This window comes from Rousettus aegyptiacus, unplaced genomic scaffold (assembly GCF_014176215.1).
Source record: "Rousettus aegyptiacus isolate mRouAeg1 unplaced genomic scaffold, mRouAeg1.p scaffold_m13_p_1, whole genome shotgun sequence".
Taxonomy (NCBI): Eukaryota; Metazoa; Chordata; class Mammalia; order Chiroptera; family Pteropodidae; genus Rousettus; species Rousettus aegyptiacus.
Genome location: NW_023416284.1, coordinates 150,139,567 through 150,165,744, shown reverse-complemented (window position 1 = coordinate 150,165,744; position 26,178 = coordinate 150,139,567). Strand labels below are relative to the sequence as shown.

General features: G+C 36.5%; 1 protein-coding gene and 1 pseudogene across 3 annotated transcripts; both read right to left on the bottom strand.

The window, feature by feature from the left end:
• Positions 1-7,505: 7,505 nt before the first annotated feature.
• Positions 7,506-7,624, bottom strand: LOC118605481 (annotated as a pseudogene).
• Positions 7,625-8,480: 856 nt separating this feature from the next.
• On the bottom strand, positions 8,481-23,178 carry RWDD1 (RWD domain containing 1). Of its 3 annotated transcripts, XM_016163658.2 has the most exons (8): positions 22,691-23,170; positions 21,329-21,455; positions 16,768-16,833; positions 14,538-14,668; positions 11,947-12,090; positions 10,107-10,239; positions 9,559-9,621; positions 8,481-8,774 (listed from the first exon to the last, which is right to left on the bottom strand). In XM_016163658.2, the coding sequence occupies exons 5-8, from the start codon at positions 12,070-12,072 to the stop codon at positions 8,653-8,655; spliced, it is 444 nt and encodes a 147-aa protein (XP_016019144.1). In that variant the 5' UTR covers positions 12,073-12,090; positions 14,538-14,668; positions 16,768-16,833; positions 21,329-21,455; positions 22,691-23,170; the 3' UTR covers positions 8,481-8,652. The 3 variants fall into 3 exon arrangements, with proteins under 3 accessions (XP_016019144.1, XP_016019143.1, XP_016019142.1); XM_016163657.2 differs by lacking the exon at positions 21,329-21,455 and having other exon boundaries at positions 14,538-14,665; positions 22,691-23,178; XM_016163656.2 differs by lacking the exon at positions 21,329-21,455 and having other exon boundaries at positions 22,691-23,174.
• Between the last annotated feature and the right edge of the window lie 3,000 nt (positions 23,179-26,178).

Genomic DNA, 26,178 nt, shown 5'->3' with positions numbered 1-26,178 from the left:
TTAATATATATGTTTGTTTTTATAAAATTTCCTCTAGAACTGCTTTTTGTACATCACATAAGATATGATATGTTGTATTTCCATTCTCATTTGTATTGAGATATTTTTTATATTTACTTTTTGCTTTCTTTTTGTCCCATTGGGTATTTAGAAATGTGTTATTTTCTACATGTTTGTAGATTTCACTTTCCTCTTGTTGATTTCTGTTTCACATCATTGTGATCAGAAAGTTAGTATGATTTCATTCTTCTTAAATACGCTAAGATTTTTTTGTGTCCTCTCATATGCTCTATCCTAGAGAATGTTTTATGTGCCCTCTGGAAGAATGTTCATCTACTATTAAGTAGAATGTTCTGTTAAGTTTATTTGTTCTCAAGTATGGTTCAAATTCAATGTTTCCTTGTTGATTTTCTGTCTGGATGACCTATCCATCGTTGATAGTTAGGTATGGAAGTGTCCTGCTATTATTATATAGTTATTTCTTCCTTGAGATCTCTTAGTATTTCCTTAACATATCTTAATGTTCAGGTGTTGGGAGTGTATCTAGTTACATTTGTTATATCTTCCTCATATATTGAGGCCTTTTTCTTGATATAATGGCCTTCTTTGTCTCTTGTTACCATTTTTGGCTTGAAGTCTGATATCAAAAAAGCAGTCTATGCCTTTCTTTTGTTTTCTGCTTGCTTGGAATATCATCGTTTATCCCTTCATTTGAACCTATGTCTGTATTTAGCATGGAAATCAATCTCCTGTAGGCAGCATATGGCCAGGTTTTTTTTTTAAATCCCATTCATCCGCTCTATGAATTTTAACTGGTGAGTTCAATCCAATACATTTAGAGTGATTATTGCTATGTAAAAGCTTACTACCACCATCTTACCTTTTACCTTCTGGTTATTTTGTATTTCCACTGTTTCTTTTTCCTGCTGTTTCTGTCTACCTTTGAAAATTAATGGTTTCCCATGGTAATTTGCTGAGGCTCCCCGCCCCCTTTTTTTAATGTTCCATGTCATTGCTCTAGATTTTTTGCTTTAGAGTTACCATGAGGCTCACATAAATAAAATAGTCCTTTTTCTACTGTTAGCAACTTATCTTCATTCACCTATAATTTTTTTTATTTCTCTTTTATATTTTTGATGTCACAAATTACCTCTATTATACTGTGAATTTGTTAGCCAACTGTAGTAGTTAGAGTTTAATACTCCCTTTAGCCTTTATGCTATAATTGTTTAGCACTCTATTCTAAAATAGAGTTACACTTTTCTAAGTCTGAATGTTTATTCAGATGAATAAACATCTGAATGTTTATTCAGATGATAAACATTCTGAATGTATGTTTATCATCTTTATCGGAGTTCTGTATACTTTTATTTTTTGTGTCACCAATTAGTATCTCTCCATTTCAGCATGAAGAACTCCTTTCAGCCTTTCTTGCAAGGCAGGTCTACTGACAGTGAACTCTCTCAGCTTTTGTTTGTCTGGGAAAGCCTTTATTTCTCCTTCAGACCTGAAGGATAACTTTGCTGGATAGAGTATTCTTGGATGGCAATTTTTGTCTTTCAATACTTTGAATATGTCATTCCATTTTCTCCTGGCCCCTGGTGTTTCTACTGAAAAATTTTGTCTTCATAGGGACTGAGATGAGGTTTAACTGCAGTAAAATTATTTCCTGGAAAAAGCAGGGCTGAAGGAAAGATTAGACAGGGAACTAAGGCAAATTCTAAGGAACAACTACAGGTGCTTCTTTTTTTTGTGCAAAAATATTCCTCATACTGACAGAGAGAGAGAATCCTACCTGAGAGGTCAGGATTTTGACAGAAATCAATCCAATCTAAAGGAGCTTAAAGACAGTTGTTGTTCTCCCAAAGCTCTACAAAATCCTCCAGTCAAACTCTGTCACTGAAGTTCTGGTTCCAGTAGGAGGTGTAAACTCCCTTCAGCCCACCTTTGAAACATCTATAAAGTCTGGATAAGCACCAAAAAAACAACAACAAAATCCTAAACCCCACAACTATCAAAGGATACCAAGAGTAAACAAATGCAGACATTTTGGGGAGGGGAAACAAAATTTGAAGAAGTGGCCAGGATGGGGGACAAGTTTCCCTGTTTTTGTTTTGTTTCGGTTTTTTTTTTTGCTTTTTGCCTGCTTTGTCCCTGGATCCAGGCTCAGTTGTAGAACAGTTCTGCTGCTAAAAATACAATAGATTCTTTAACCACTAGATGGCACTCTTTAACACAGCATTTTCAAGACTATTTACTGATGAAAAAAAGTATTGAAATTAAATATCATTTACATGTTCTCTAGAAAATGCAGTCTGAGGAGTACTCCCTGTGCTTAGCAAAAGGAACTCACTCTATATGAACAAAAAATTCTTATGAAATGGTAATAATGTATTTGTGTCATATGCTAATTCGGAAAGAAATTCACATAAATTTCTCTCATTCACAACATAACACAAGCTCGGGCATGTGCTTATTTTTGCTTATTTTTTCATCATAGAAAATATGGAACAATAAAGGGAAAAATATGGAATAAAAAGAAAAGAAACTCATCTCACTTGCTTCAACACAACACTGCTATCTTTTGGACATAACTATCACTTAATATTCTTTAAGTATAATTTCAGAATCTACATTATTTCCAGATTCACAGGTATCTTCCACAGAGTATTCTTTATGCTAATCCATTCACTAAAGGATTTGTTCCCTAGAAACTGATTGAAATTCAAGCCAAGGCTTTAATTATATTGTTTCATTTAATTTTCCCACAACCCAATAAAAGGGTTATATGGAAAAAAAAAGTTATTTCTTATTTTCTATAACCATATGATCTTATTCTCATATCCTCCTTTCCTTATCAAAATAAAATTGTTTTTAACCTACAGATTAAAGATGACAGATCTCTTTCAATGTTAAACAGTGACTTGAGTGAATTTCATGACAATTTATACTTCTTGTCAGGGCTGTTTCTACCCCTCAACAGATCTTCACTCTTATTACCCCTTTTCAAAAGGGCATACAACAGGGAAGAAGTTTAGTGTCCACATATTGGTGGAGGGAGGTTCTTCTAGTCTGGCCTGTGTTCTCTCTTCTTGAGCTTTGCAAACCTCCACTAAGATGTCTCTAACTCTACCTGAGCATCCAGATAGATGTCTGTTGCATGAAGCTTACCACTACTGCTGGTGACCATGGGTCTTGCTTTGCCTAAGGTCTCAAGCTCCTCCTACTCAGGAGTCTCCTTATCTCTTCGTTTCAGTAGATTCTCTTAGCACTTCGTCTGTTATTAGAGTTTGGTGGATTTCTTTATATTCTAGAAAAAGTCAGACTTTATCATACATCAGCCTCTCTTTTTTTCTTTCTCTTTTTTCCTCAATACTCTTTGTTTACTAAAGTGGTTAGATAGGTTTTTCACAGCCATGAATGCCCACAGGAACATCAGAAATTCATGCAGGATTCAGGGCATTTTCATGTTGTGGGACTTTCCTCGCATCATAAAATGCCTATTATCTCTGGCTTCTACCCACCCCGATATATTGTGACAACCAAAAATACTCCCACGCATTTCTAACCCCTACTCAGAACCACTTCCCTAGCACCACTTAAAGTCTATGGATAGCCAAGGGTACTAGTCAAGACCCATCCCACCAAACTCTGCCCTCGGCCAGTTCTGCGCCATTGCTGTTCTGCCACTGGGTCACCATGCTGCTTTAATTTAAATCATTTTGTGAGATATTTTAGGTTGGGTTCTCCCAAGAAACAGACTGAGATTTGTATGCAGGTATGGGACAAAGGAAGCATGACTGGGCAGAAGGAAAAGTTGGACTGCAGTGCAGTTACAACTAAAGCAACAAATGATCAAATATGGAGCTAAGAAGCTGAGATGCCCTTCAGAATTGTTCTAACGTGAAACAGTTTTGCAGCTACAGATGCAAATACCGGATGGGGTAACATCTGTCATCTGTGTAACTATAACTGAAGGAGGTGCTATCTGCACTGTAAAAAGTGTTTGATTTTTCCTGAATTAGTTTTCTTTCTTTCTTTCTTTCTTTCTTTCTTTCTTTCTTTCTTTCTTTCTTTCTTTCTTTCTTTCTTTCTTTCTTTCTTTCTTTCTTTCTTTCTTTCTTTCTTTCGTTTTTAATGAAATAATAGCAGAAGACAGATGGAGTCTGTCTTAGTCTATTCGGGCCACTATAGCAAAATACTATGGAATGGGTGGCTTATAAACAACCATTTATTACTCACAGTTCTGAAGGCTGGGAAATTCAAGATGATACCACCAACAGGTTCATGTCTGGTGAGGACCCGCTTCCTTGGCTGTCTTCTCCCTGTAATCTCACATGCAGAAGGGGCAAGTGCGCTTTCAAGTACCTGTTTGATAAGGGTACTAATCTCATTCATCACCTTCCAAAAGCCCTGCCTCCCAGTATCACGACCTTGGGGTTAGGATCCAAACATATGAATTTCAGGGGGACACAAACATTAGTTCACAGTGGTATACTCCTTCACTATAATTTGATTATGTAGAGCAGGTGGAATAATGTAGAACAAGGAAGGTGCAAGAGATTTGTAGACATAGCTCTGCGAAGAACTTTGTTGGTAGCTGATCGAATCGATTTTGAAGATGTTTATTAATTTTCCTTTTTAATTTTTCATATTAAGAAATTATTATAATCCTCATAATACAGATGAGAAAATTGAGGATCAGAGATTAAGTGAATGTTTTTCAATCTCCCACAGTTAATAGAAGAGCCTATTATCCTAATTCTCACCCTTTTGGGACCAGAACCATCTTTCTATATTTTCATATTAAGCAAGGTATTAAATTTCAGTGGGAAACTAAAATATTAAGTATGAAATATTAACTCTTCACTATCCCTCTTGCACTCAAGTACTGGGGCAGGCTCAGTATGTGCTGGATTGCCATCAAGAACCAGTGTCAGAGAGAAACCCCACCTCCCTCCATAAATATACATGTGCACCGAGACATTCCCTGTCTCAAACAGGATCCTGTATGATTAGCTGATAATATCAAGGAAAGGAACAGACATTAAATGCCTACCTGTGAGAATGTGCCTAACACTCTTTTTCAATGTCATTTTCAAGAGCCTTAGCATCATTACCTTTTACATCTTTAGTAACAGATCCTAATTCCTTAATGGTCTTTTATAGAGATAGATGTGTCTGATACTTTAAAAATCAAAACTTAAATGTCAGAAGACATAACCAAATTAATATAGTTAAAAAAATACTTTATAGGTTGAAAATGTTCTGATCAATAGTTTCAAAACAGTCTGAGTTTGACAAGAATCAATCTATTAAAGATACTACCACATTTGGAGTATAATTTAATGTAATGATTATATGACACTTAGATATGTTTGGACTGGTATGGTCAAAGCCAATAACCCTCATTTTTAACATCTTGGGTATGTAGCAGTAGCCCACACTCCAATCATTTCCAAGTCCATAATTGCTTGAGCTTAACTATCTGCTTGGGGCTGGCAATAATATAGCTTGGTTTTGTTTGTCCACTGAGCACCTTCATTAATGCAAAGACCCTCTCATCAGAGAGCTCCACGTGGTCCAATCTCCAGGCACTTCTACCTAAGGATCTTGGGGATGGAGGCCAGGGAACCCTGGAAGCCTTTTGAACTACTAGAAACTAGACTGAGGTGAGTGAGACACTTACCTTGGGTGCAAAATGTAAGGAGGCACCAAAAACACAGTATTGAAGGTAAAGATTTTAACGTAATATTTAAAAACAATTCACGTAAAATCCATGATAAATGAAATATCCAAATTTTAAATATTTATTTTCCTTTTGCCTCAGGTGCCAATATGGCCCTGTAATTTAAAATTTTGATTTGATAACACTTTACAATATTCTTGAACTTTCTCCAGCATTTCCTCATCTTTTATTAATGGAAGGGATTTAATGGATTCCCAACCCAACTTACCCACTTTCTTTCCAAGTCCTCTGAAGTTTGCCCAACAAAGTGACATGAAACAGAAGCCTGTAAACTTCAAAATAAACCTCTTTGACAGCATTTTGTCCTGTCACCCAGACATGGGTCCTAAAGCAGCAAACAAGCTGTCATTCATATTTACATTTTAATATGAATTTGCATTTCATGTGTCATTTCTGAAAAACTTTTCTACCACTTTAGAACTCTATAATAGTCTAAAATTACTTCCTGCAGTTCTTGAAATGTGTGACTCATTTTGAAAAATATTCACATAAGGACTACCTTTGCTGCTTGACCTATGTTCTCTTAAAGACACTGTGAGCTACTTGTAGTTCACCTACTTTTTGTTTATACCTTCATAACACCTCACATGGGCTAGCACATGAATATTGAAAACCCACAATCACCTTCTTCTGGATCCAAGAATGCATCTCTTTGCTTCTTGACACATATATCTTTGGAGTTTGTGACAGTACCATCAACGATCTTATCCTTTTCATTGATGAGATGTTACTGATCACTTCTTAGTTTTACCTCAACTAGGAAATGTTCATGTAACCTTTTAGACATGTTGCTTTCATCAGTATTTTTCCACTTTAAGGCATCCCTGCTAGCAGAAAAATGTGAAGTTATGCAGCATTTGGAAGTATTATTCAAAGCCGCAAATGACAAACATTTCTTTGAACTCTCATCTCTAAAATGCATGAGAATTTTCATCCTACTGCATAATTCATTCATTCAATACTAGGTGCCTATTCTGTGCCAGATATTGTTACAGAGCTACGGCAATGACTATACACACTTCTGTTTGTTTTTAACCTAATATTTACACAATTTAGCAGAAGTAGAAAAAAAATTCCCCGAATCCAAGAGCAAAATTGATAATCCAAGATGGGCCAATTATTGCTTCAAATACCACGAGTCATGGTTACACATCCTGGGAAGATGTGTGCTCCAGTTTGAGAAAGTTTTTGGTTAATTCACAAAATACAAAGCCAACAGTAAAGTTAATATTTACTCTGGATGAAAATACTTGGGAGTACCATGAGAACCAGCTTGTCTTTATTTCCATATCATCAGGTTCTGCCTAATTCTGAAAATGACATTCCGAATCGACAAAGGTAGAAATCTACTTCAATACCTGCAGAAAACATATAAAATTTGACTTTAAAAAATAGAGGGGGAGGTGGAATCATTCTTGATATTTCAAAGTGAAGTCTTCATTGACTTCATTGCTTTTCTTAACCTTAATCGAACTGTTCTTTTAGACTCTTATACACCTGCTAATCAGCTTCAAAAAGGCTCTCTCCTTAGGAAATGCAAAATATCACCTAACACAAACTTTTGGACTTCTCTCTTTATAAAAATGCTAACATGACTGCCATTCCTTTTTATTGGCCTAGTATCAAGGCTGGTGAAAAGTATTAAATTCTTCAATAATAATTTCGTCTCATTTGGTTTTATTTATTTGGTGAGGCAACCCTTGGTTGACCTCACAGATTGCAAGGAACTCGTCAGTTTACAATCCTTTATTTTTTATGCCTACAGCATCTGGTCTTCCTAGGTGTTCTCCCATCCAAGTACTAACCAGGCCTATCCTTGCTTAGCTTCCGAGATCAGACAGGATTGGGCTTGTTCAGGGTAGCATGCCTGTAGATTTATTCGATTTTAATCACAAGGTCTGACTCCAAAAATAAATGTGAGATTGATATTGCTGTTTGTGGGTATGTGGTATATGTACTTTTGAATGGAGGCAGCTATTTGCAATAACACAAGTCATTTCTCACTGTGGTTAAGATTCAATCCTCCAAAACTGCAATGACTAGGTAACTTACACAAATCCTGACTCTCCTACCTGGAATCCCCAAGTCAATCATTCCAAATTATTACAAAGAAGGTTTCATGTGTGCATGAACGTGAACGTGTGGTTCTCTTAGAGACAGTGTACAACCCAAGAATTCAGATCCCTTTGGATTGGTTAATTAGAAACGTAGGAGAACATCAAGATACACAAACTTTGTAACTACAGGACAGTGGTTCTTAATTAGGAGTGTGCATCACAATCACCTGAGTCACTGGCATGAAAGTTCAGATTAAGGCTCGGTATTTATTAACCTAAACTGAGAAGGCCTAGAAATACACACCTTTTAATGACTCCACAGATGGTTCTGATTAGAATGCTACAATAGAACTAAAGTCCATTTTATTCCTGACTATAATATGGGATTCTGGTTTTGTTAAGATTTAAATTTATCATGCCTAAAGGCTAGAATGCAGGTTTAATGTTCTAATCACCTCAGTCTAATATTTTATATGAATGATAACAATTAGAATCCAAAAGCTACCATTGTCTCCAGTATAGAAATTCTGAGTTATTCCAATTCCTTATATATAAAACCACACCTGAGCACCGTAGCAGCCTATCTTTAAGTCTGGAGTGACAGGCAGATCTCTTTTCAATACCAGATGATTTAAATATGTGACCTTCTTCCCACCAATAAGAGGAATTGAACATTTTGCATTTGAAATTTTAAGGTCAGTTTATTAAGTTCAATGATGAAAGCTATCAGAAGAATATTCTCCTGAAAATTTTTTTCTTAGAAAAAAAGAAAGGAAAATCAACACCCTCTCAGCATAGCCACAGATGCTGTGGCAGTCAAGCCTCTCTGCAGACAGGGATAATCCATTAGTCGGTCAAGTCACTCTCTGGATCAGCTGGATTGTAGTCTGGATCATCCTCATCATCCTCCAGTTCCAAGTCATCCATTTCCTGGAACAAAGACTCATCTACCTCCACATTGTTTCCAGCTGCAAAAGACAAAAGATAGTTTAAGAACAAGGTTGAAAGGGCAGATGCTAGAGGATCCCCAATTGGCAACATGGACATGACGGAAGATTAATGAAGTGCAGAACCATACCTAAGGTGCCAGGGGAGGTGTGACAGTCTAGAGCACAGTTTAAGAAACAGACACAGGCTGTAAGTTCCATGGGAACAGGGAATTTTTCTATGCTGTTCTCTGCTGTATATCCTCAGCAGCCAGGAGGACAGTGCTTGGCTTATAGCAGGGGTACAGAAGTATTTATGAATGGATAGATAATGGATAAAGACTGAAACTGGGTAAGAGTTAGGATAATGAGGAGAAGAAGGAAAGCATAAAGGACTAGATGCTCCAAAGATAGGAGTGGTATGAAATATAAGATTTTTGGTTACAAAGCAAGGGGAGCTCCAGATCTGAGGTTTTTATAGAGCTCCACAACAGACCAAAGAATAGTTTCCCTAGATTGATGATGCTAGAAATTTGAGGAAGACACGTTACCTAAGTCACAGTGACCTGGTTTACTCATTGTGAGAGGCTAATGTGACCATAATTGTTTACCTATTGCTATCTTTGACTTTGTTTAAGTTATCAGAAAACTTTAAAGAATACATTGCTATAGTTTAATGTGTAAGTTGATCAAACATTAGAATTTATTCTTCAAAATGTATTTCTTTACACCCTTGAGAGAAAAGATTAAGTTATCTTTTTGATTTTCATGGTTTAATACGAAAAACAGTACAATATGTACATGTAGAATTCTAATATTATCTTACCATCCTCCAAGAACTGGATATCAGAAGTGTCAAGATTATGATCTGTTTCAAATAGCTGTTTCCCTAAAAGAAATAAATGTTTAATTTGAATAGCATAATTTCCTCTCTCTTCTCTACAACCCTTTAAAAAGTATAAGAACATAAGAAAACAAGTCTGAAAACCTGTTTCTCTATAAATTTCAATAAGTTTATAAACCCAGCTGAGAGTTTGCATTAAAATGGAAAAAGTGATAACCTAGTCTGCATTAGAGTCCTAGAAAAACAAATGGGTGTGACTCTACTTCCAAGATTTATGATTCTGAAAGTCATGGTAGCTGGATCTCAAGATCTATCCACTGCAATACTGAGATCGAAGATAATCCATAAACATGAATTATAACTATGCATGAAGATACATCATCATGTAGAGAGAATGCTTCCTTTTTTTTGTCCCAGATGCCTAAGTATATTATTTTTGTATATAAATCTGTCCAAATGATTCTCTTGCTGTATAAAAAGTAATGCAGTGTAGAGGGATTTTGGGAAATGAAAATAGGGAGGAGTCATACCACTTAATTTATTTTTTCCTGCTTGCTCTTCTTCTTTCATTCGTTTCTTTTTAATTTCCAAGAGTTCTGCATCAAACTTGGCCTTCCAACTTAAGAAATTCTCAATTGTAACAGGTGTACCATGAAATAATTGCTTAGAAAATAAAAAAGACATGTCACCAGATAAATGAGACAATAGTTTTAAAAAATAAGACCTAATAATCTAGACAAATGAATCTGGTCACTTACAAGAAAAACACAGAAAAAAATTTTTCAAGTTTTGAAATATTTAATCTGATTTCTGCCTACACTGGCTACTTTCATTGGTTTTGGCCATCTACTCTGGAAAAGTCCATTTTTCATTTTTTATTACAGAAATCAAAGACAATATGCAATGTATCCCCATTGATATTCACCACTAAAAAGAAAGTATTAATGTTTTGAATACACATCAATTTACAACCCTAGCACACAGCTTATCTTTTCACTTCAGTTCAGAATTGGACGATTTCTTTACTTGAGGAAATACAGTTGTGTGCTGCATAACAACATTTAGATCACGGATGGACCAACCACAGCAGCCATCCCCAATCTTTTTGGCACTAGGGACCTGTCCGTTCTCTCACTGGCCTCTCACCTCCTGCTGTATGGCTTGGTTCCTAACAGTCCAGGGAGCGATATAGGTCTGTGGCCTGGGGACTGGAGAACTATGACCTACAGGACATTGGTTCCATAAGATTATAATGGAGCAAAAAAATTCCTCCTGCCTAGTGACATCAGAGTTGTTCTAATATCATAGGGCAATGCATTACTCATGTGTTTGTGGTGATGCTGATGAAAACAAACCTACCATGCTGCTAGCACATACAATTATGAACAGTACATACCTGATCATGATAGTAAACAACTGTTATTGATTTATGTATTTATCATACTATCCTTTTAATCATTATTTTAGAGCATATTCATTCTACTTATAAAATGTTTGCTGTAAAACAGTTGACAGCAGCCTCATACATCTCATGTTTACTACACCATTTCTCTTATGCTTGATTTAATCTTGTGTTGTTTTACAAATTTAGTGTAACCTAAATGTAGTATTTATAAAGTCTGCAGTAGTGTTCAGTAATGTCCTAGGCCTTCATCTTCACTTGCCATTCATTCACTGACTCACACAGAGCAACTTCCAGTCTTGCATGTTCCATTCACATTAAGTGCTCTATATATGTTTACAATTTTTTATTTTTATACCATAATTTTATTGTATATTTCCTACGTTTTGATACAGAAATACTTATTATATACATAATGTTATAACTGCCTACAGTATTTGGTACAATAACAAGGTGTACAGGTTTACAACCTAGAAGCAATAAGGCTATATCATATAGACTAGCTGTTTAGCAGGTTACATCATCTAGAATTGTGCAAGTGCACTCTACGATGTTCACACAATGAAGAAATAACCCAATGATGCATTTCTCAAAACATATACCATTGTTAAGCTATGCATAACTATATTTAAATCATCTTGGTGGGACTTTATAATTCCAAACTCTATACTAAGTAAAGTAATTTATATTTCTTTATCTTACCTGCATGAAATTTATTAACTTATATTAACTATTATTAATCATTACTTGTGTTATGCCACAAACTAAAAGTACTTCTAAAATTTTACTTAGTAAAGTTTACTAAAATTTACTTTGGTTTATTTTTGTGATTTCCAAAAAGTTACTGAAATTTCCAAAAAAAAAAAAAAGAAAGAAAGAAAAAGAAAAAAGAAAACAAACGAACAACCAAATAACCAAAAAAACCTAAATTTAGAGAATAATGAAAGAAAACATGGCTTTTAATATACCTTTTCGGCTTCTTCTGCTTCTTTTTCTTTTCGTTTCTTTTCTTCTTCTCTTCTAGTTTTTATTTGATCTACTATTTCATTTAATTTTTCTTGCACGGCTGTTACTAAAGTAAAGATCATCACCATACCAAGGTTTTCTTCTGCCTATGTAACCAAAAAAAAAAAGAGGTTGTAGTGAAAAGCACACTTCTCAGAAAAAAGTGTTTCAGCATAATCACTAAACTCCATACATTCACAATATGATTACTAATTCAGCTACCCTGTAAGTTCAGACACTTGGATAAATGATCATTTAAGAATTGAGCATATATATAAATAGCAATATCTTAAGTCTTAAAAGTCATGTAATTTGCTATATCCAACCTAAAACACATATTTTAGTAACTTCTGTTTAATAATTATAAACATAGGTAGAATTCAGAAAACCTTTTCTATAGTAGTTAGCAACATCAGTTCTCCAGCATGTTTTCATTATCTTAGTTCCTTTTGGGTATTTTAAGAGCTTTGACAATGAACTAAACTTTGAGGCTAAAGGAATTTTCTAACATAGTATAATAATAAAGAATGTAGCTACTTTTGTGATTTACCTTTATCTTTTTTTCTTTTGATTTTTCATGGTTTAAAACAAAATATAAGAACCACCTATGACTCATGAAATGGATATAATTCAAAAGCTACTTGGAAATTTGTCATTTGAAATAAAATACAATAAAATAAAACAAAACAAGATTATCTTATTTATCCATAGAAATAAGATAAGAATTCCAAAGAAGTAGACAAAAAGAAAAAAAAAATCTAAAATATACAAGTCAGAATCTCGGTCCTAGAAGCAAAAGAGATTTCCAAGTCTTCCTTCAACAGGGCTGGCCTCAGCAGCATTTAATTGACATTTTATCTCCTGACCCTCCATGAATATTAGGTTTCAAGCCAGCTCCTAAAATCCTCTTCAATAGAGCTTTTCTGTGGTGTTTCCATGCTAACCATCCTAAATCTGACTCTAAGCAAACCTCCCTCCTGAGTGCCAAACCCATATAAAAACTGCCCATTGCACAGTGACTTGATGTCCCACAAGCATCTCAATACAGAAACCACCCATTTTTTCCACAAAACCTATTTCTAACTTCTCCAACTCAGAATCATACCACCATCCACCCAACTGGAACATTCCTATTCCATCCTAAGCTCTATCACTGGCTCTTATCTATTCTTACATATTTAAATTTACCAACTATACTGTATCAACACTATCATCAGGACATCATCGTCTTCAGCTTGGAATAATACAAGAAATTCCTAACTGGTCTTCTTAAAACCTCTGGTCTTGTCACCCCTGACATCAACTTCTCTGATCAGTCAATGCATACGCAAAACTGATTTAGTCAGTCTCTTGCTTAAAAACCTCTCAATAGATTACCAAACTAATCAGGAATGAGACTACACTGTTTATACAGGTTAGCTCCAAATATTTAAAAAATATCAGCATCAAAAGACCTATTGTCCTTGAAATATGCAAGTCACATTTAAGGTGGAAACATGCTTCCTGTCAATTCTTAGAACAAACAACACTAGGACTTCTGACTTTATGATAGAGAGTAAAGATTTTACTTTCCCTACCTATCCCTACTCTGAAGAATCCACAAAAAACTTCTACCCAAGCAACAAACAGTTTAAATACCTGCCAAGCCCTCAGTGTGGGTAGCCCATTCCACAATAGAACTAGCCAAATAAGAACTTTCTGATACTAATTTTTATTTCCACATAACCTCCTTTCTTGGAGGAGTCATAAACGATTGTTGCTGTTTGTAAGGTTTGGGAGAAGGGAAAAATAAATCAATCACCAGCCCTCTTCCCAGGTTGTAGGCAAGTAGCTTACAACGGGTCAGAGGAATCAGAAGTTTTAACTTTTTTAAAAGTTGAACCTTTTAACTGCACATGGGATTAGATATTTTGAGAACAAAATTGAAGCTGTGTTTATAATGGATATGAAAAGGAATTTTCATTAAAAAGGCTAATTGGCTTTCTGTTCTGCTTCTGTAAATATGCTTGTTGCATGTGCTATACTGGAAATTGATTAAAGACTCACCTTTTTGCTTATTCTGTCTAAGCAACAAATTTAACTGTTTGTACCCCCTAGTAGCCCATAGCAATTCCCACTCTTATAATGCAATGTTACTACTTGTAACCACAGCAACTACCGCTGCTTTGTAGTAGCCTAAGTTCAAATTATCCAATTAGGCCATGCCAAAAAGGTCTATATAAGGAATGTTGCAACTGCGCTCCAGCCCCAGATCTTGAGAGCACTAGCTCCTCTGGGTCCACCGGCGTAATAAACCTGAGTCATCTAACGCTCCAAATGCTGCTTGGTTTCTCGCTGGTCTGATTTTAGATCTTTTCCGCAACCAATCATTCATACGTTCATTCATTCATCCATACATATACACATGCATACACACACACACACACATAAATGAATTCTGCTTGTTCAGTGTACTAATTATACATATTTAATAGCATTTCCTGACTCTTGAAGTTAATATATAATACTTAAGGCTAACAGAATAATGCTCTAACAAAACTTGTTATTTTCTTACCTGTAAAGCCAATAATTTTAAAATGCCTGAAACATCATTATCTTCTAGATTTTCCTGGGAGAATATTTCATAAAGTGGGGCTTCATCTGGGTATTTTTCACTGTATGTAAACTTGAGGGTAGTCTGGACTGCTAAAGACAAAAGATAAGAATTTGATATGAATACCTTAAGATACACAGAGAAGTCAACATCTTGGTTGAATTGGTGATTAATCTACAATGTGTCGAGAAAAGGAGAACATATTTTCCTGCAAAGAAAAAAAAGGTGAGACCACGCCGATAATTACAATTACAAACAACACATTCCACAAATATAAGTGAAAATAAATCACGGGAATACCCTCTTTGTAAAACACTCCTTAAGATGGACAAAAGACACTGAATATAACATAGAAAAAGTACTACTGGGCTTTATTTTCAGGCCTCCACTAGAGCCAGTTCCCACTGCAGAAGATCTGGCAATGGTCCTGGAGTCTATATTTCTATCTGCACAATGCCAGCAGGGGGTTGCTGGGGGTTGCTAGATGACGTGGTTTTGAACTGAACATTCTAAGAGGCTGAGAAACTTTTATCTTGACTCATCTATACATTCTCACTCACTGTTTTGGCCTGTGCCAATTCATGGATCTTACACTTATATAGGAGTGTGATTCTTATAGGTACATCATTACAAGCTATCTCTCTGCAACCCAGTCTAGTGAATTCTCAATTCCACCAACCAATCTGCAACTAAGCTGATGTAATAATAATCATTTTCTGTTTAAAACTTATTAGCCATTAGCCATGAGCCTTTATCTAGATTTCACCTTCTTAGTAACTCATGTTTTAATTATTAAAGCTTCTTGATTTTGATGAATTTAAATCAAATTTAGATTTCTCTCTACAGGAGAAAAAAAAAACACCTTAAAATGTGCTAGTTTGACATTTTCAATTTTTGTGTAAAATGACAATAAAGTATTTTATGAGTTAATGGATCTAAGAAAAATTGAGTGTTAGGTCAATAAGAAATACACAGTGTCTTTTGGCATTTTTCTTTATTAATAGGTCTCTAATTTTATTGCTAAAAAAGTTTTTGAAAAAATTTATTGATTCTACTATATGATGTAAGAAACATTCATTATAAAAAGTTAGGAATACACTAAGGTAAAAATAAAATCAATAATAATCCCATTATCAGGAAGAGTTCACTGTTACCATTTTAGTATATTTAAATTATCTTTAAAGTATTTTTAAAAGGATATTTTATATCTTTCTATGTCTATCTTTACATTTTAAACAAAATATAAAAAACTGCTCATGTTGTATTTGAGATTTTATATATAAACATATATAAACATCTACATATAAATGTACTATATGTAAATAACTGTATCTAACATCCTTTTAATTCAGATTTCAATCTCTATAATGCCTCATTTTCAGTTGTACAAAACAGATTTAGTTATCAAGTGATAGCACTAAAATTGGTATTATACAGCAGAATTTTAGTTGTCTAGCTTAATGGGTTAAAACAATCCTTGAGGTTAACATCAACTTACATAATGTTTTTATCAAATTACAATATTAACTGAACTGGGCTAAAGGTAGAAATGAACTTCAGACACCCCCCGGCCCTGCCCAACATCAGCCAAGTTTAAATTAACTTATTAGTTTTATATATGCTTTATTTAAATTTGTGTATTTGTCTTAGTTTTATGGTTGTATAATAGTGGTTTTACCTGGTTTTATACATGTATATTTAAATAACAGTAAAAAATCCCATCCTGAACAGAGAAAGAGTAAAACATACAGATAGGTGTTTATCCAGCCTAATTTATAACAGCAGAAATCCAGTAAACAATCTATAAAAGTCCAAAGACTAAAAACAGTCGTGGAAAAAAATAACAATTGATCAATGGAATATCACACAACCACTGAAATATGTGTGCATGCAAAGTCATGTTTTGACCAAAAATCTTATACCCTTTCTCCATCTGCTGAATTGTTAATGTTTCTGTTTTGCTTTTAAATATTAAGCTTATTGTGTCAGAATGTATTTCATTGACTCTCTCTCTATTTCTATAGAAGTCATGTTTACACAGTACAGACAAGAAACACAAAACACTCTACTAGATTCTTAACAGCACCTTAGCATTTTTACACTTGCAATGTCCAGCACAGAATGGCTGCATAATGAGTAAAATTCCTGAGGGAGGCTTAAAAAAACCCAAAGTAGTTTTGCTTAGACTTACTTTCATCATTTTCTCCAGCCTCAGATGTCACAGTAATGGTGAAGCTGGTTGGATTTTCTGATAATACTGCAAGAAAATATATACAAATGTTAAGTTATTATTAAGATGCTTCTTAACACAGACTGCTTTTCCTTATTAGCAAAATATCACTGCCCAGTCTGAGAAACTGATTCATAGCCTGAATTTCTATTTCCACAAATACAAACTGAATATAACATTCGAATGATAAAAGATATCCATCAGTTTTCTATTTGAATATTGGTTGTCTTTATTCTGGAAATACCTATAGTAGATACCCTCCTGGAGTTTTACCAAATTAATTAAGTAATTTATCTTTTAATTCAAAATTTCTACTTATATATGGAAGGTTACATTCTAAAGTATTCTAAAAGGGAATGACAAAAAAAGTTTGACGTTTCTTCAGTATTATCACTAATTTTTATGCTTAAAATTTCTGAAATATAATTCAGAATCTCCATGACAAATAGTAAATATTAATTTGTTAGAGTTTGTGTCTTCCAGCTATCTCTTCTCCCACATCATCTCTAGAACCAAATTTTATTCTTTCACAAATTATTGAGCCTCTACAATATTTCATGGAATTACAAAATTAGCCATAAATCCAAATATCATATTGCTTAAAACTTGTTAAACATGACAAGACACATAAATCAATGTTTACAAAAATAAGCTTTCTATACCATTTTACACCTCTCCTTTGATACTATATGTCTGTTTATTATCTATTCCACCACGAGAACACTATAGAGACTCTATGAGAGCTCCTAGATCAGTACCTAGCAATATCTAGAAACTCAATACATTTTGGCTCAATGAAACAGCTAAACTAAAAAAAATGAAGGAAGAAAACCTAAACAAGGAAAACTTGCATTCAGAACCATTAGAAGAATAAACAAGGAAAATTCAGGCCACCCATGATAACTGCTGAATCAGTGAGAAAAACCTGTGCCTCACTCCAGGTGTGGAAAGGACTGGCCCGTCAAGGTTGGTAGAAATGAAAGAGTGAAGGGATTTATGAAGAAGTCACTATGAAAGCTCCTCAGCTTTTCCTACTCCAGAACTTCTGAGGCCTTCATAATTATTCATTAATATTCAAATTTTCAAGACATACGTCTTCATTTTAATTGAAGTTTAAAAGTACCTGAAGCAAAGATGAACATCTATGATTACTAGAAAGGTGGTATTTGTTGGGAAGATAAAGACTCAATGGATTCACATTTTTACAGGCCTCAGGCAGGCCAGCCTAGCTGAGAAAGTCCATGAAAGTAAATTATAATAAAGCTTTTACAATTTGATCAGCCCTACCTTTAAAAAAAAAAAGTGTGTGTAAAATTATGTATTTAATTCCTATTTCTTTCCATAACCAACTTTAGCATTAACACGTAATGAAATGTAAACATTGCAACTACAGAAATAAGGATTTAACTGAATGACATTCCAACTTATTTTCTAGGAATTCATGAGGCTATTAAATTAGGGGTCCCCTATATCCAATAACAACAGCTAACATTTATTGGGCATTACTTTTTGTCTGTGCTGTGCTCTGCATTTACAAAGAAATCTGTTAATTCTCACACCAAGTTCATGATTTTATACTGCTACCATATTTCACCAAACTTAAGAGGCCATGAAATATGAGATTACTTTATGTACCACTGAGAAAGAAAAAAAGCTGTTGTGTTATCAATTACTTATCCGATATCTTTTTGCAACACACTGAGCTTCTAAAAATTGCATATGGTAAATGAGGACAAGGGGGTGCTAGCAAGAACATCACTGAACAACTGCCTGACCTTGGGAGCCTGATAGACTAAGGAGGCAAGATGAACAAGAAAGAAAGTGACAAACTATAAATCCATGAGAAATCACAATGTGTGGCATGTTCAATAAAAGCATGGGAATGAAAGAACTGTAGGGCTAAGAAGTTAATGGACAGAAAGAGGAATTTCAGAGGTCAAAATTTTGAAGATGGCATTTCTAAGGTGTGGCTATGCCCCCATGCAGTTGAAGAAAATGGAAATCAAAACTGTTGATAAAGACAAGAAATTATGAAGCCGTATTAGAAGACTCTCATATTTGTTTATCAGTTATAAAGTATTTACATTTACATAATTTCTCATTAAAGAGATCTGGAAATTGAGGATTGGAGGTTACTGATTTGTCTAAGGACATAGAGCTAATAATATTCACTACATTAAGCAGCCATTGTGAACCAGGAACAACAACGACAAAAGGATATTGGAGAACACTGCTAACTAATATCCTCCAACATCCACTCTCCCCTTCTTCCAGTTCTACCATTTTTAATTGAGCATACTGACTATCCAGAATAAAGACTACATTTCCCAGCCTTCCTACCAGTTAGGTCTCACCAAAAGACTAAGTTCCAGTTGATGAGATGGAAACAAATAAGTCCTCTGACAGTTTCCAGGAAATTTCCTTAAGAAATGCTGTCTTTTACCCACCCCACCCCACCCTCCCGGACCTCGCATCATTCCTTTAGCTATCCTACTGTCTGGAAAAGAAATGCTGCCATTTCAGGGGTGACAGAAAACTAAGAAGCCTGAGTCTCTGAGGAATTCTTAAGACAAGAGCTATACAACTACCTTTTATGTGCAAGAGCAATGAACTTTCACCTTTTTAAAACCAGTTATTTGAGATTTTATGTCACAGCTAAACTCAACTTACACACACACACACACACACACACACACGCCCCATGGAAAGGGATAATATAACAAAGCTTGGAGGTGACTAAAAGAGAGATGAGAAAGTTACTTAATTAGATTTACAAAGATGAATGATTCCTGAGTTATGAAGAAATAATCCCATTCTGGTGCATTACTGTTGAATTGGGGTAAGCAGAGGAAAGATTAGCCTTCACTAAAGATACTAGGTTTCCATCACTGTAAGTGGATCAAATACTTTTAAGAATAAGAGTAAGGTTGTTCCGCATAGTGGAAGGAATCAGTGGAGGGACAGAAGTGGTAGGTGATACAGGGGAAGATGAAGTTAAACTGGACAGAATTAAGATTTTGTCAAGAACAGAGATAATGGAGATAGAGGCTGAAAGGTACACTAAGGGACACACAAATGACATTAAGGTTTTCACCAAGAACCAGACAGCTCATATTAAAATAATTCCCTTTGGTTCTTAGGTAGTGTCTGTTTTAGACAAACTGTTTTTACCAGATGGCTTCTGCCCCATCTCTAAGCCACAATTACGTTAAATGCTCCTGGCTGCTCCTTGGAGGTAATATAGGATTATGTACCCCTCTTTTTAAGACCTAACAGAGTTAAGGGAACCTACTTTTGGTCAGCCTGAAGTAAGAGCTGTTGATACATAAATGGAAATAACCAAATTCTACTACCTTAGCAGGATCTTGTCAAATGAGGCACTACTGAAAATGAATGTGTTATCAGGAGAATCTGTTTATATTTTGGAAGACTAGTTGTTAGAAGGATTGGATCAATGTGCAATCAAGCTATAGAACAGACAAAATGAAGAAACTGTATTATGATTTGTTAAATTCACAACAAAGGTAGCAATGGATGAACAATTCTTTTCAAATAGTCAAGCAATCAATTCTGAAGTTAGGCTAGGTCTATGTGGCTAGGACTACAGTCTGGTTGGATTGTGCCTCTTCAGCATCCACAAAGGGGTCATGATGTATTGAACAAAGGCTTCTCCGTTAAGCACTCAGCCACCAATTTTTTAAAAAAGTATTTCTACTTCCTTCATTAACAGCACTGAGCATTTACCAAATCCAATATTAAATGTAATTCAACATGTAGTTAGAAAATGACCAACTCATATTCCTCAGCAAACTAAAACAAGCAAGCTCTCCTTCTTAAAACTGGTATGAAAATATGAAAGTATGAAATCATCAACACAAAAGAAGGCTATGAAACAGTAAACCTTGCAAATCCTCAAGATTTTGAAAGATCAAACACAAAAACATTTATTCCAAAGTCCACTGCCTTTTCCCTGAGATGTTTCGTAAAAGAACATGGTAAGAGTAAGGCAAAGTTCTTAAAGAAGTATAATCAAGACATCTCAATTTAATTTATTTATTGCAAAGCTTGTAGGAATGTTGATAGGAATTAGAAACAGATGGGTTCAGCTGATACTGCAGAATACTTGCATACATCAAAGACTCATAAATTGTCGTTTACTACCTTGACTCAAAATCCTCAAGCACTTCTGCATCTGAACTATATCACATACTGAACTATATGAGAACCTAGTACAACTTGAAAAGAACCACAAGATTGTTTTAGGGTTAAAAATGTATCACTTTTACAAAGGCTTATATGCATAGTATTTAATGAGGAAAATCTTATGACCAAAGAAATGAAAAGAACAGCACATCTTATGCTTTCTTAACTCTGCCTACTACATGCCTGTTACATTTCCAATGTTCTAGAAATGACCATATGTCACGATTAAAAATATATCCAACAACTGACCCTCTATTCTATTTAGACATTGACATATAAGCAAGGATAGAGAAGGGAGCCAGACTCCATACACACTCACCCAGTTCATGACACTCTCAAACCCCTCTTCACTCATCCCCTTAAAATCCTCACAGCACTGCTGTACTGCTGGTGAGATAGAACATGAACAGGACTGGAGCTATACAGGGTAGCTGAGAGACATCTGCCTGTTGGCAAAGCAGAACAAAATTTGCTACCATTGCAAGCAGTAGTCAAAAAGAGGAGCTAAGAAAACTATGCTAAATAATGAAAGGGAGAGGGTTTGGAGCTTATGAGATAAAATAACATACCTTACACTCTGAATTCTGACGATCAATGATAGACAACACTCAAAGAAAGGGATGGGGAACATAAATCCCACAAACCTAGGTTCTACTCATTCTTATTTGCTTTATTTGATCACTCCTCAAAAACTGAGTGTAATGTGGAAGAAGCACTATTGGTATGGTTATCTTCTTGCATTTTCAGAATCATTTGAATGAAGCCTTGCTTAATACAGAATTCTCTTCCTTTAAAATAGACCTAATTAATTACTCAATATTTTTTATTAGCCCAACCTACCAAGGAATCTTCTGCTCCCCCTCATCCCAGGTAAAACTAGATACCAAGTCCCACATGTCTGGAGATGAAGGAACAGGAAAAGAGTTCCAGATTTAATTAACGTTTAGTACCAGTCCTGGTGCTAACTTGCTGGCCGACCCGAAGCAAGCCACTTACCTTTCCTGAGCTTCTACTGCCTTGCTTGTAGCAAGAGTAGGAGCAAGAGGATGTCTAACATCCTTTCCAGTCTAACAACCTGTGAATCCTCAGTGGAACTGAACTTTGGGCCAGCCACATCATTCATTGGGCATTCTTCAGAATGCCAGAATAAAAAAGAACAAGAAAGAAAAAGCAAGAAAAGGACAAACTTCAGAGACAATGCTACTCAGTCTGATTCTGGGAAACCAGCACTCTGAATCCATAAACTTTAAAACATCTTTGTGTGAAAAACAGACTGTACCTGAATAAAGATGAAAATGTGAAAACTGATAGCTCTGTGGCTCTGGAAAGATTATTTCCACTTGCAATATCTGTTTTCGTGTTATTTCACCAAATTTCAGGTTGCTGTTAAATTACAGAGAAACCAAAGTGCCCCTGATTTAATTTCAGGCCTGACACTCTCCAGGGACCTCGCTAGCCTTGCCCGGATTTCTAGATTTCAGGGAACTAGCGGAGAAAGGAAAACACCGGTGAAGTTAAGTGCATGAATGTTTCGGGAAAACTTGAGGAGACAGTGGCGGGTGATGTGGCCACGCGGCCTCGCTGTCCCCTTCTTCATCTTGGCCTGCCGAGGGCCGCGGCAGCTCCGGCCCATCCCACTCCACCCTAGGCGGCTGCGGGTCCGCGGCCGCGCAAGTCGTACCGGTGAAGGAGTCGGGATAGATGGCCTCCAGAGCCTCCAGCTCGTTGCGCTGCTCCTCGCCGTAATCTGTCATCGTGGCCCTCGCCGCTGCCCATGGATCGCCCAGGCACCCAGGCGGCGTGCTGCACGGGGGCCGCGGCCGCGCCGGGACAGCACGCAGCGGCCCGCGGGCGCAAGCGCAGAGTCCCCGGCTGGGAGGCCCGGGGCCCAAAGCCAGGCCAGGCCTGCTGGAGAAACGGCCTCGCGCCGGCTCCGCCTGCTCCCTAGCTCCGCGTTCGACTCGTTCGGCCTGGCCAGCGGGGCTCTGAGAGGCCGCCGGCCCCACGCCCGTCTCGGATTGGCGCGGAGGCTGAAGGCGCCCGGTCTGGCATTCGTCACGGACACCTAGGGTCGGTTCCTGGGCTTTGCAGGGCCTGAGCCGGGGAAGCCCCTCAGCTGGGCATCCTCGCTCGATGTGTCTGGGCTGAAGGACGGCCTGGCGCGCCGGGGCGGGACAGGGCCGCGGGCGGAGGCACCCGCGACAGGGGAGGGGGGTGGTGCCGCGACTTTTGTCGTTTCCGGCTTCCGGTTTGCTTGGCGGGCCCGACGCATGTGTCTCCCAGGGTCGGCTGCTAGTGGCGTCCCGGCGCTTCTACGCTTCACCAGCCTCCGGGGCCTGTGGCCCACGGCAGTCGGGCGAGAAGCGGAGAACGGTGTAGGGTTCACTGAGCAGACGAGCAGGAGCTCTGCTAGTGCGTCCCGCGGGGCTGGAAGGGTCGGCCTAGTGCCGAACTGCCCGGCCAGGTGAATCCGGGGAGAAATCGACTAGAAGTCCGGAGATTGGGTTCTAGATTCAGATGTTTAGGCTTCACTTTTTGAATTGGTAAAATGAACGCGGCTGGATAAATTTAAGGACGTCTGTGATTGCGTATTTCTGTGAATTGATGAAGGGTGGTGTAGATCTCAGTGACCGTTTTGATAAGCAGTGTAAAAGTATCAATACTCCGAAAAATGTTCAGAACCTTTAATTTGGGAGAGTAAAACTGAGGAATATACTTATATACATCTGTCATCTCAAAGTTTATTGCCTCAGTTACAAGGAAAATGTTCAAAGAACGGCAATGGCAAAAGCTATGCAAATGGCTAAACGGTATTGTTATGAGCTTATTAAGGAGCTATTTATAGTAAAAGGACATGCTTACTGTAAGTCCAAAAATGCGAGAAAATACGGCAACATTAAAAAATTTTTCACACTTTTTAAATATTTTCCTTTGTTTTTGTTAAATCTGGTTTCACTTGTGTCGGGAAAGTTTTTAAATAAGAAGGTTCCCAATGATGAGGCTTTGAAGTTTTCTTTCATCATTCTAAAATGATGAGGTCCCATGGACCAGAAGGCATCTCGATCTTTTACTGAGAAGTATTGCTTACCTATAGCAGAGAAACCATGTCTTAAGTATTAAGGGTTTATTTGAAACAGTCTTTTAAACTTTCGGGAGTAAAGGGGGAATTCTCAAGATGGTGAGAATCAAAATACAAGAAAGAACTGTAAAGCTAAGGTGCTTATTTTTCTGGGTATCCTCACTTCAGAGAAATTAATGATTTGTTATTGGGGAAATAGCCTATGGGCAGAGGGAATGGCCAGTGAAGAGGTCCTAAGCTGAGACCTACTTCGTATTTTTGGACACCTGTGTGGCTGGTGCACAGTGAACTGGTCAGGGGTGATTGTGGGATGCAGATCACATAGGATCATTGGAGGGTGTAAATGGAAGAGTGACAGTCTGACTCTTACTTTCTAGACCACTCTTACTGAGTGCAAATATACTTAAGGGGGACAAAGTCTGAAAGCATGGAGACCAGTTAAGAGGCTATGGCAATAATCTAAGCAAAGGACAATGACGACTTGAACCAGAGCTGTACAAGTGAAAGTGGTGAGGAAGTGGTTAAATTCTGGATGTATTTAGAAGGTAGAGATGTCAGAATTTGATTTGAGTTGTAAGAAAGAAGAGCCAAAATGATTTGTGGCTAAAAGAACTATAAAGATGGAGTTCTTTTGACCTAAGTAACAGGTGAGGAATATAGAATTAATCTTTGGATCAAAAAAAAATCAAGTAAATTTTTTTTTTCATTTCCTAACTGATAATAACCTATCAAGAGAGTTGCAGCAAAGCAACCAATTTAAAGATTTATTAGAAAAGTTTGGGTTGCAAATTTTAATTTAGTAAATGGAGTGCCCCTTTATTTGCTTTGCCATTTTATTAACATAGGTTTTTGATAAAACATCCTTTTCAAAACCTGTTATATATTCACTGTAAAGCCTTCATATTTCAGAATGCTTAACAGTGTTGTTTTCTTGTTTTCTTTTTTAATACTGGAGGTTACTCCCTAATAGCTCCATTACTAATGTAATCAAGAGAGCACATTTCAAATCTTTGCCACACCTACATGGACATAATTAAGCGTTTTTTAGTTAATCTCTAATTTCATTTTGACAACAGAGACACTTCACATAACACAGGAAAGACTTCCTGAAAGTGGAGAATTTTTATGAGGTAAATTGGCTTTCTTTTAGTATTTCATTTTTAATTTAAGAGGTTATAGGACAAATGTGTTTGAAGATCTGCGTGTAGGCAAATAGTGTAGTGAGAACAACCATCATAGGATCTGGAACCAGAAGTGAGAAGCCCTGCCTTAGCTATTTACAAACTGTATAAGCTTACAAGATCATTCCAATAGGCTGAAATAATGTATACAAAAGTAGATTGCAAATTCTAAAATATACTATCAGTGTTATTAGTAATTTTTAAAATATACATAATATCCTCTAGAGCACTTCTGTTTCCTGTCACTATTCTCTGTTCATCCTTATTGCTTAAAAAAAAAAAAAAAAAAAAGTTCCTAAGAGATTCATCTTATTGTATTCATCCAAGTTTCTTCTGCAGGTAATGTTAACTCGCAGTAGCTACTTCCCAATATTATCAGTCTCTAAAATTTGTTTCAGCGTTTATTTTTACCTTTCTATTCTTATGAGTTTTCTAGGCAATCTCACCAGTCTCAGAGATGCAGAATTGAGAATGCCCTATTTAAAGGTTAATCTTAATTCTCAGTTCATGAGGCTAATGTTTCATTTAGTCAGGTGTCTCAAAGACTCATCAGCAGACACAAATACAAACAGCCATATACATTCTAATTTTTCATAAAACGAAGAGTTCCCTTGAAGAGAAGTGAATCTGCAGATCACTTTTTGTAGCTTAACTGATCTTGCTTCCACCCTTACCTCCTACAGTCTACTTTGACTCAACATAGCAGCCAGAGTAATCCTGCTACAATGTAAATCAGTTCACATTACTCCTCTGCTTGTAACAATTAAAGCCACGTATTTATAGTATAAGCTCTATGGCATCTGGGCCCCTGACCCTCAAGCAGCTCTTGTTAGCTCTCTGACCTTATCTCCTATTGTTCTGCCACTTATTCTCTGCTCCAGCCATACTAGCCATGTTGCTGTTCCTCAA

Coding starts and splice junctions, on each gene's coding strand:
- RWDD1 (XM_016163656.2), bottom strand. CDS start 22,763: ATGACAGATTACGGCGAGGAGCAGCGCAACGAGCTGGAGGCTCTGGAG. Junction 16,834..22,690: donor CTATCCCGACTCCTTCACCG/GTACGACTTGCG, acceptor ATTTTCTTGCAG/TATTATCAGAAAATCCAACC. Junction 10,240..11,946: donor AAGCAGAAGAAGCCGAAAAG/GTATATTAAAAG, acceptor TTATTTTCTAAG/CAATTATTTCATGGTACACC.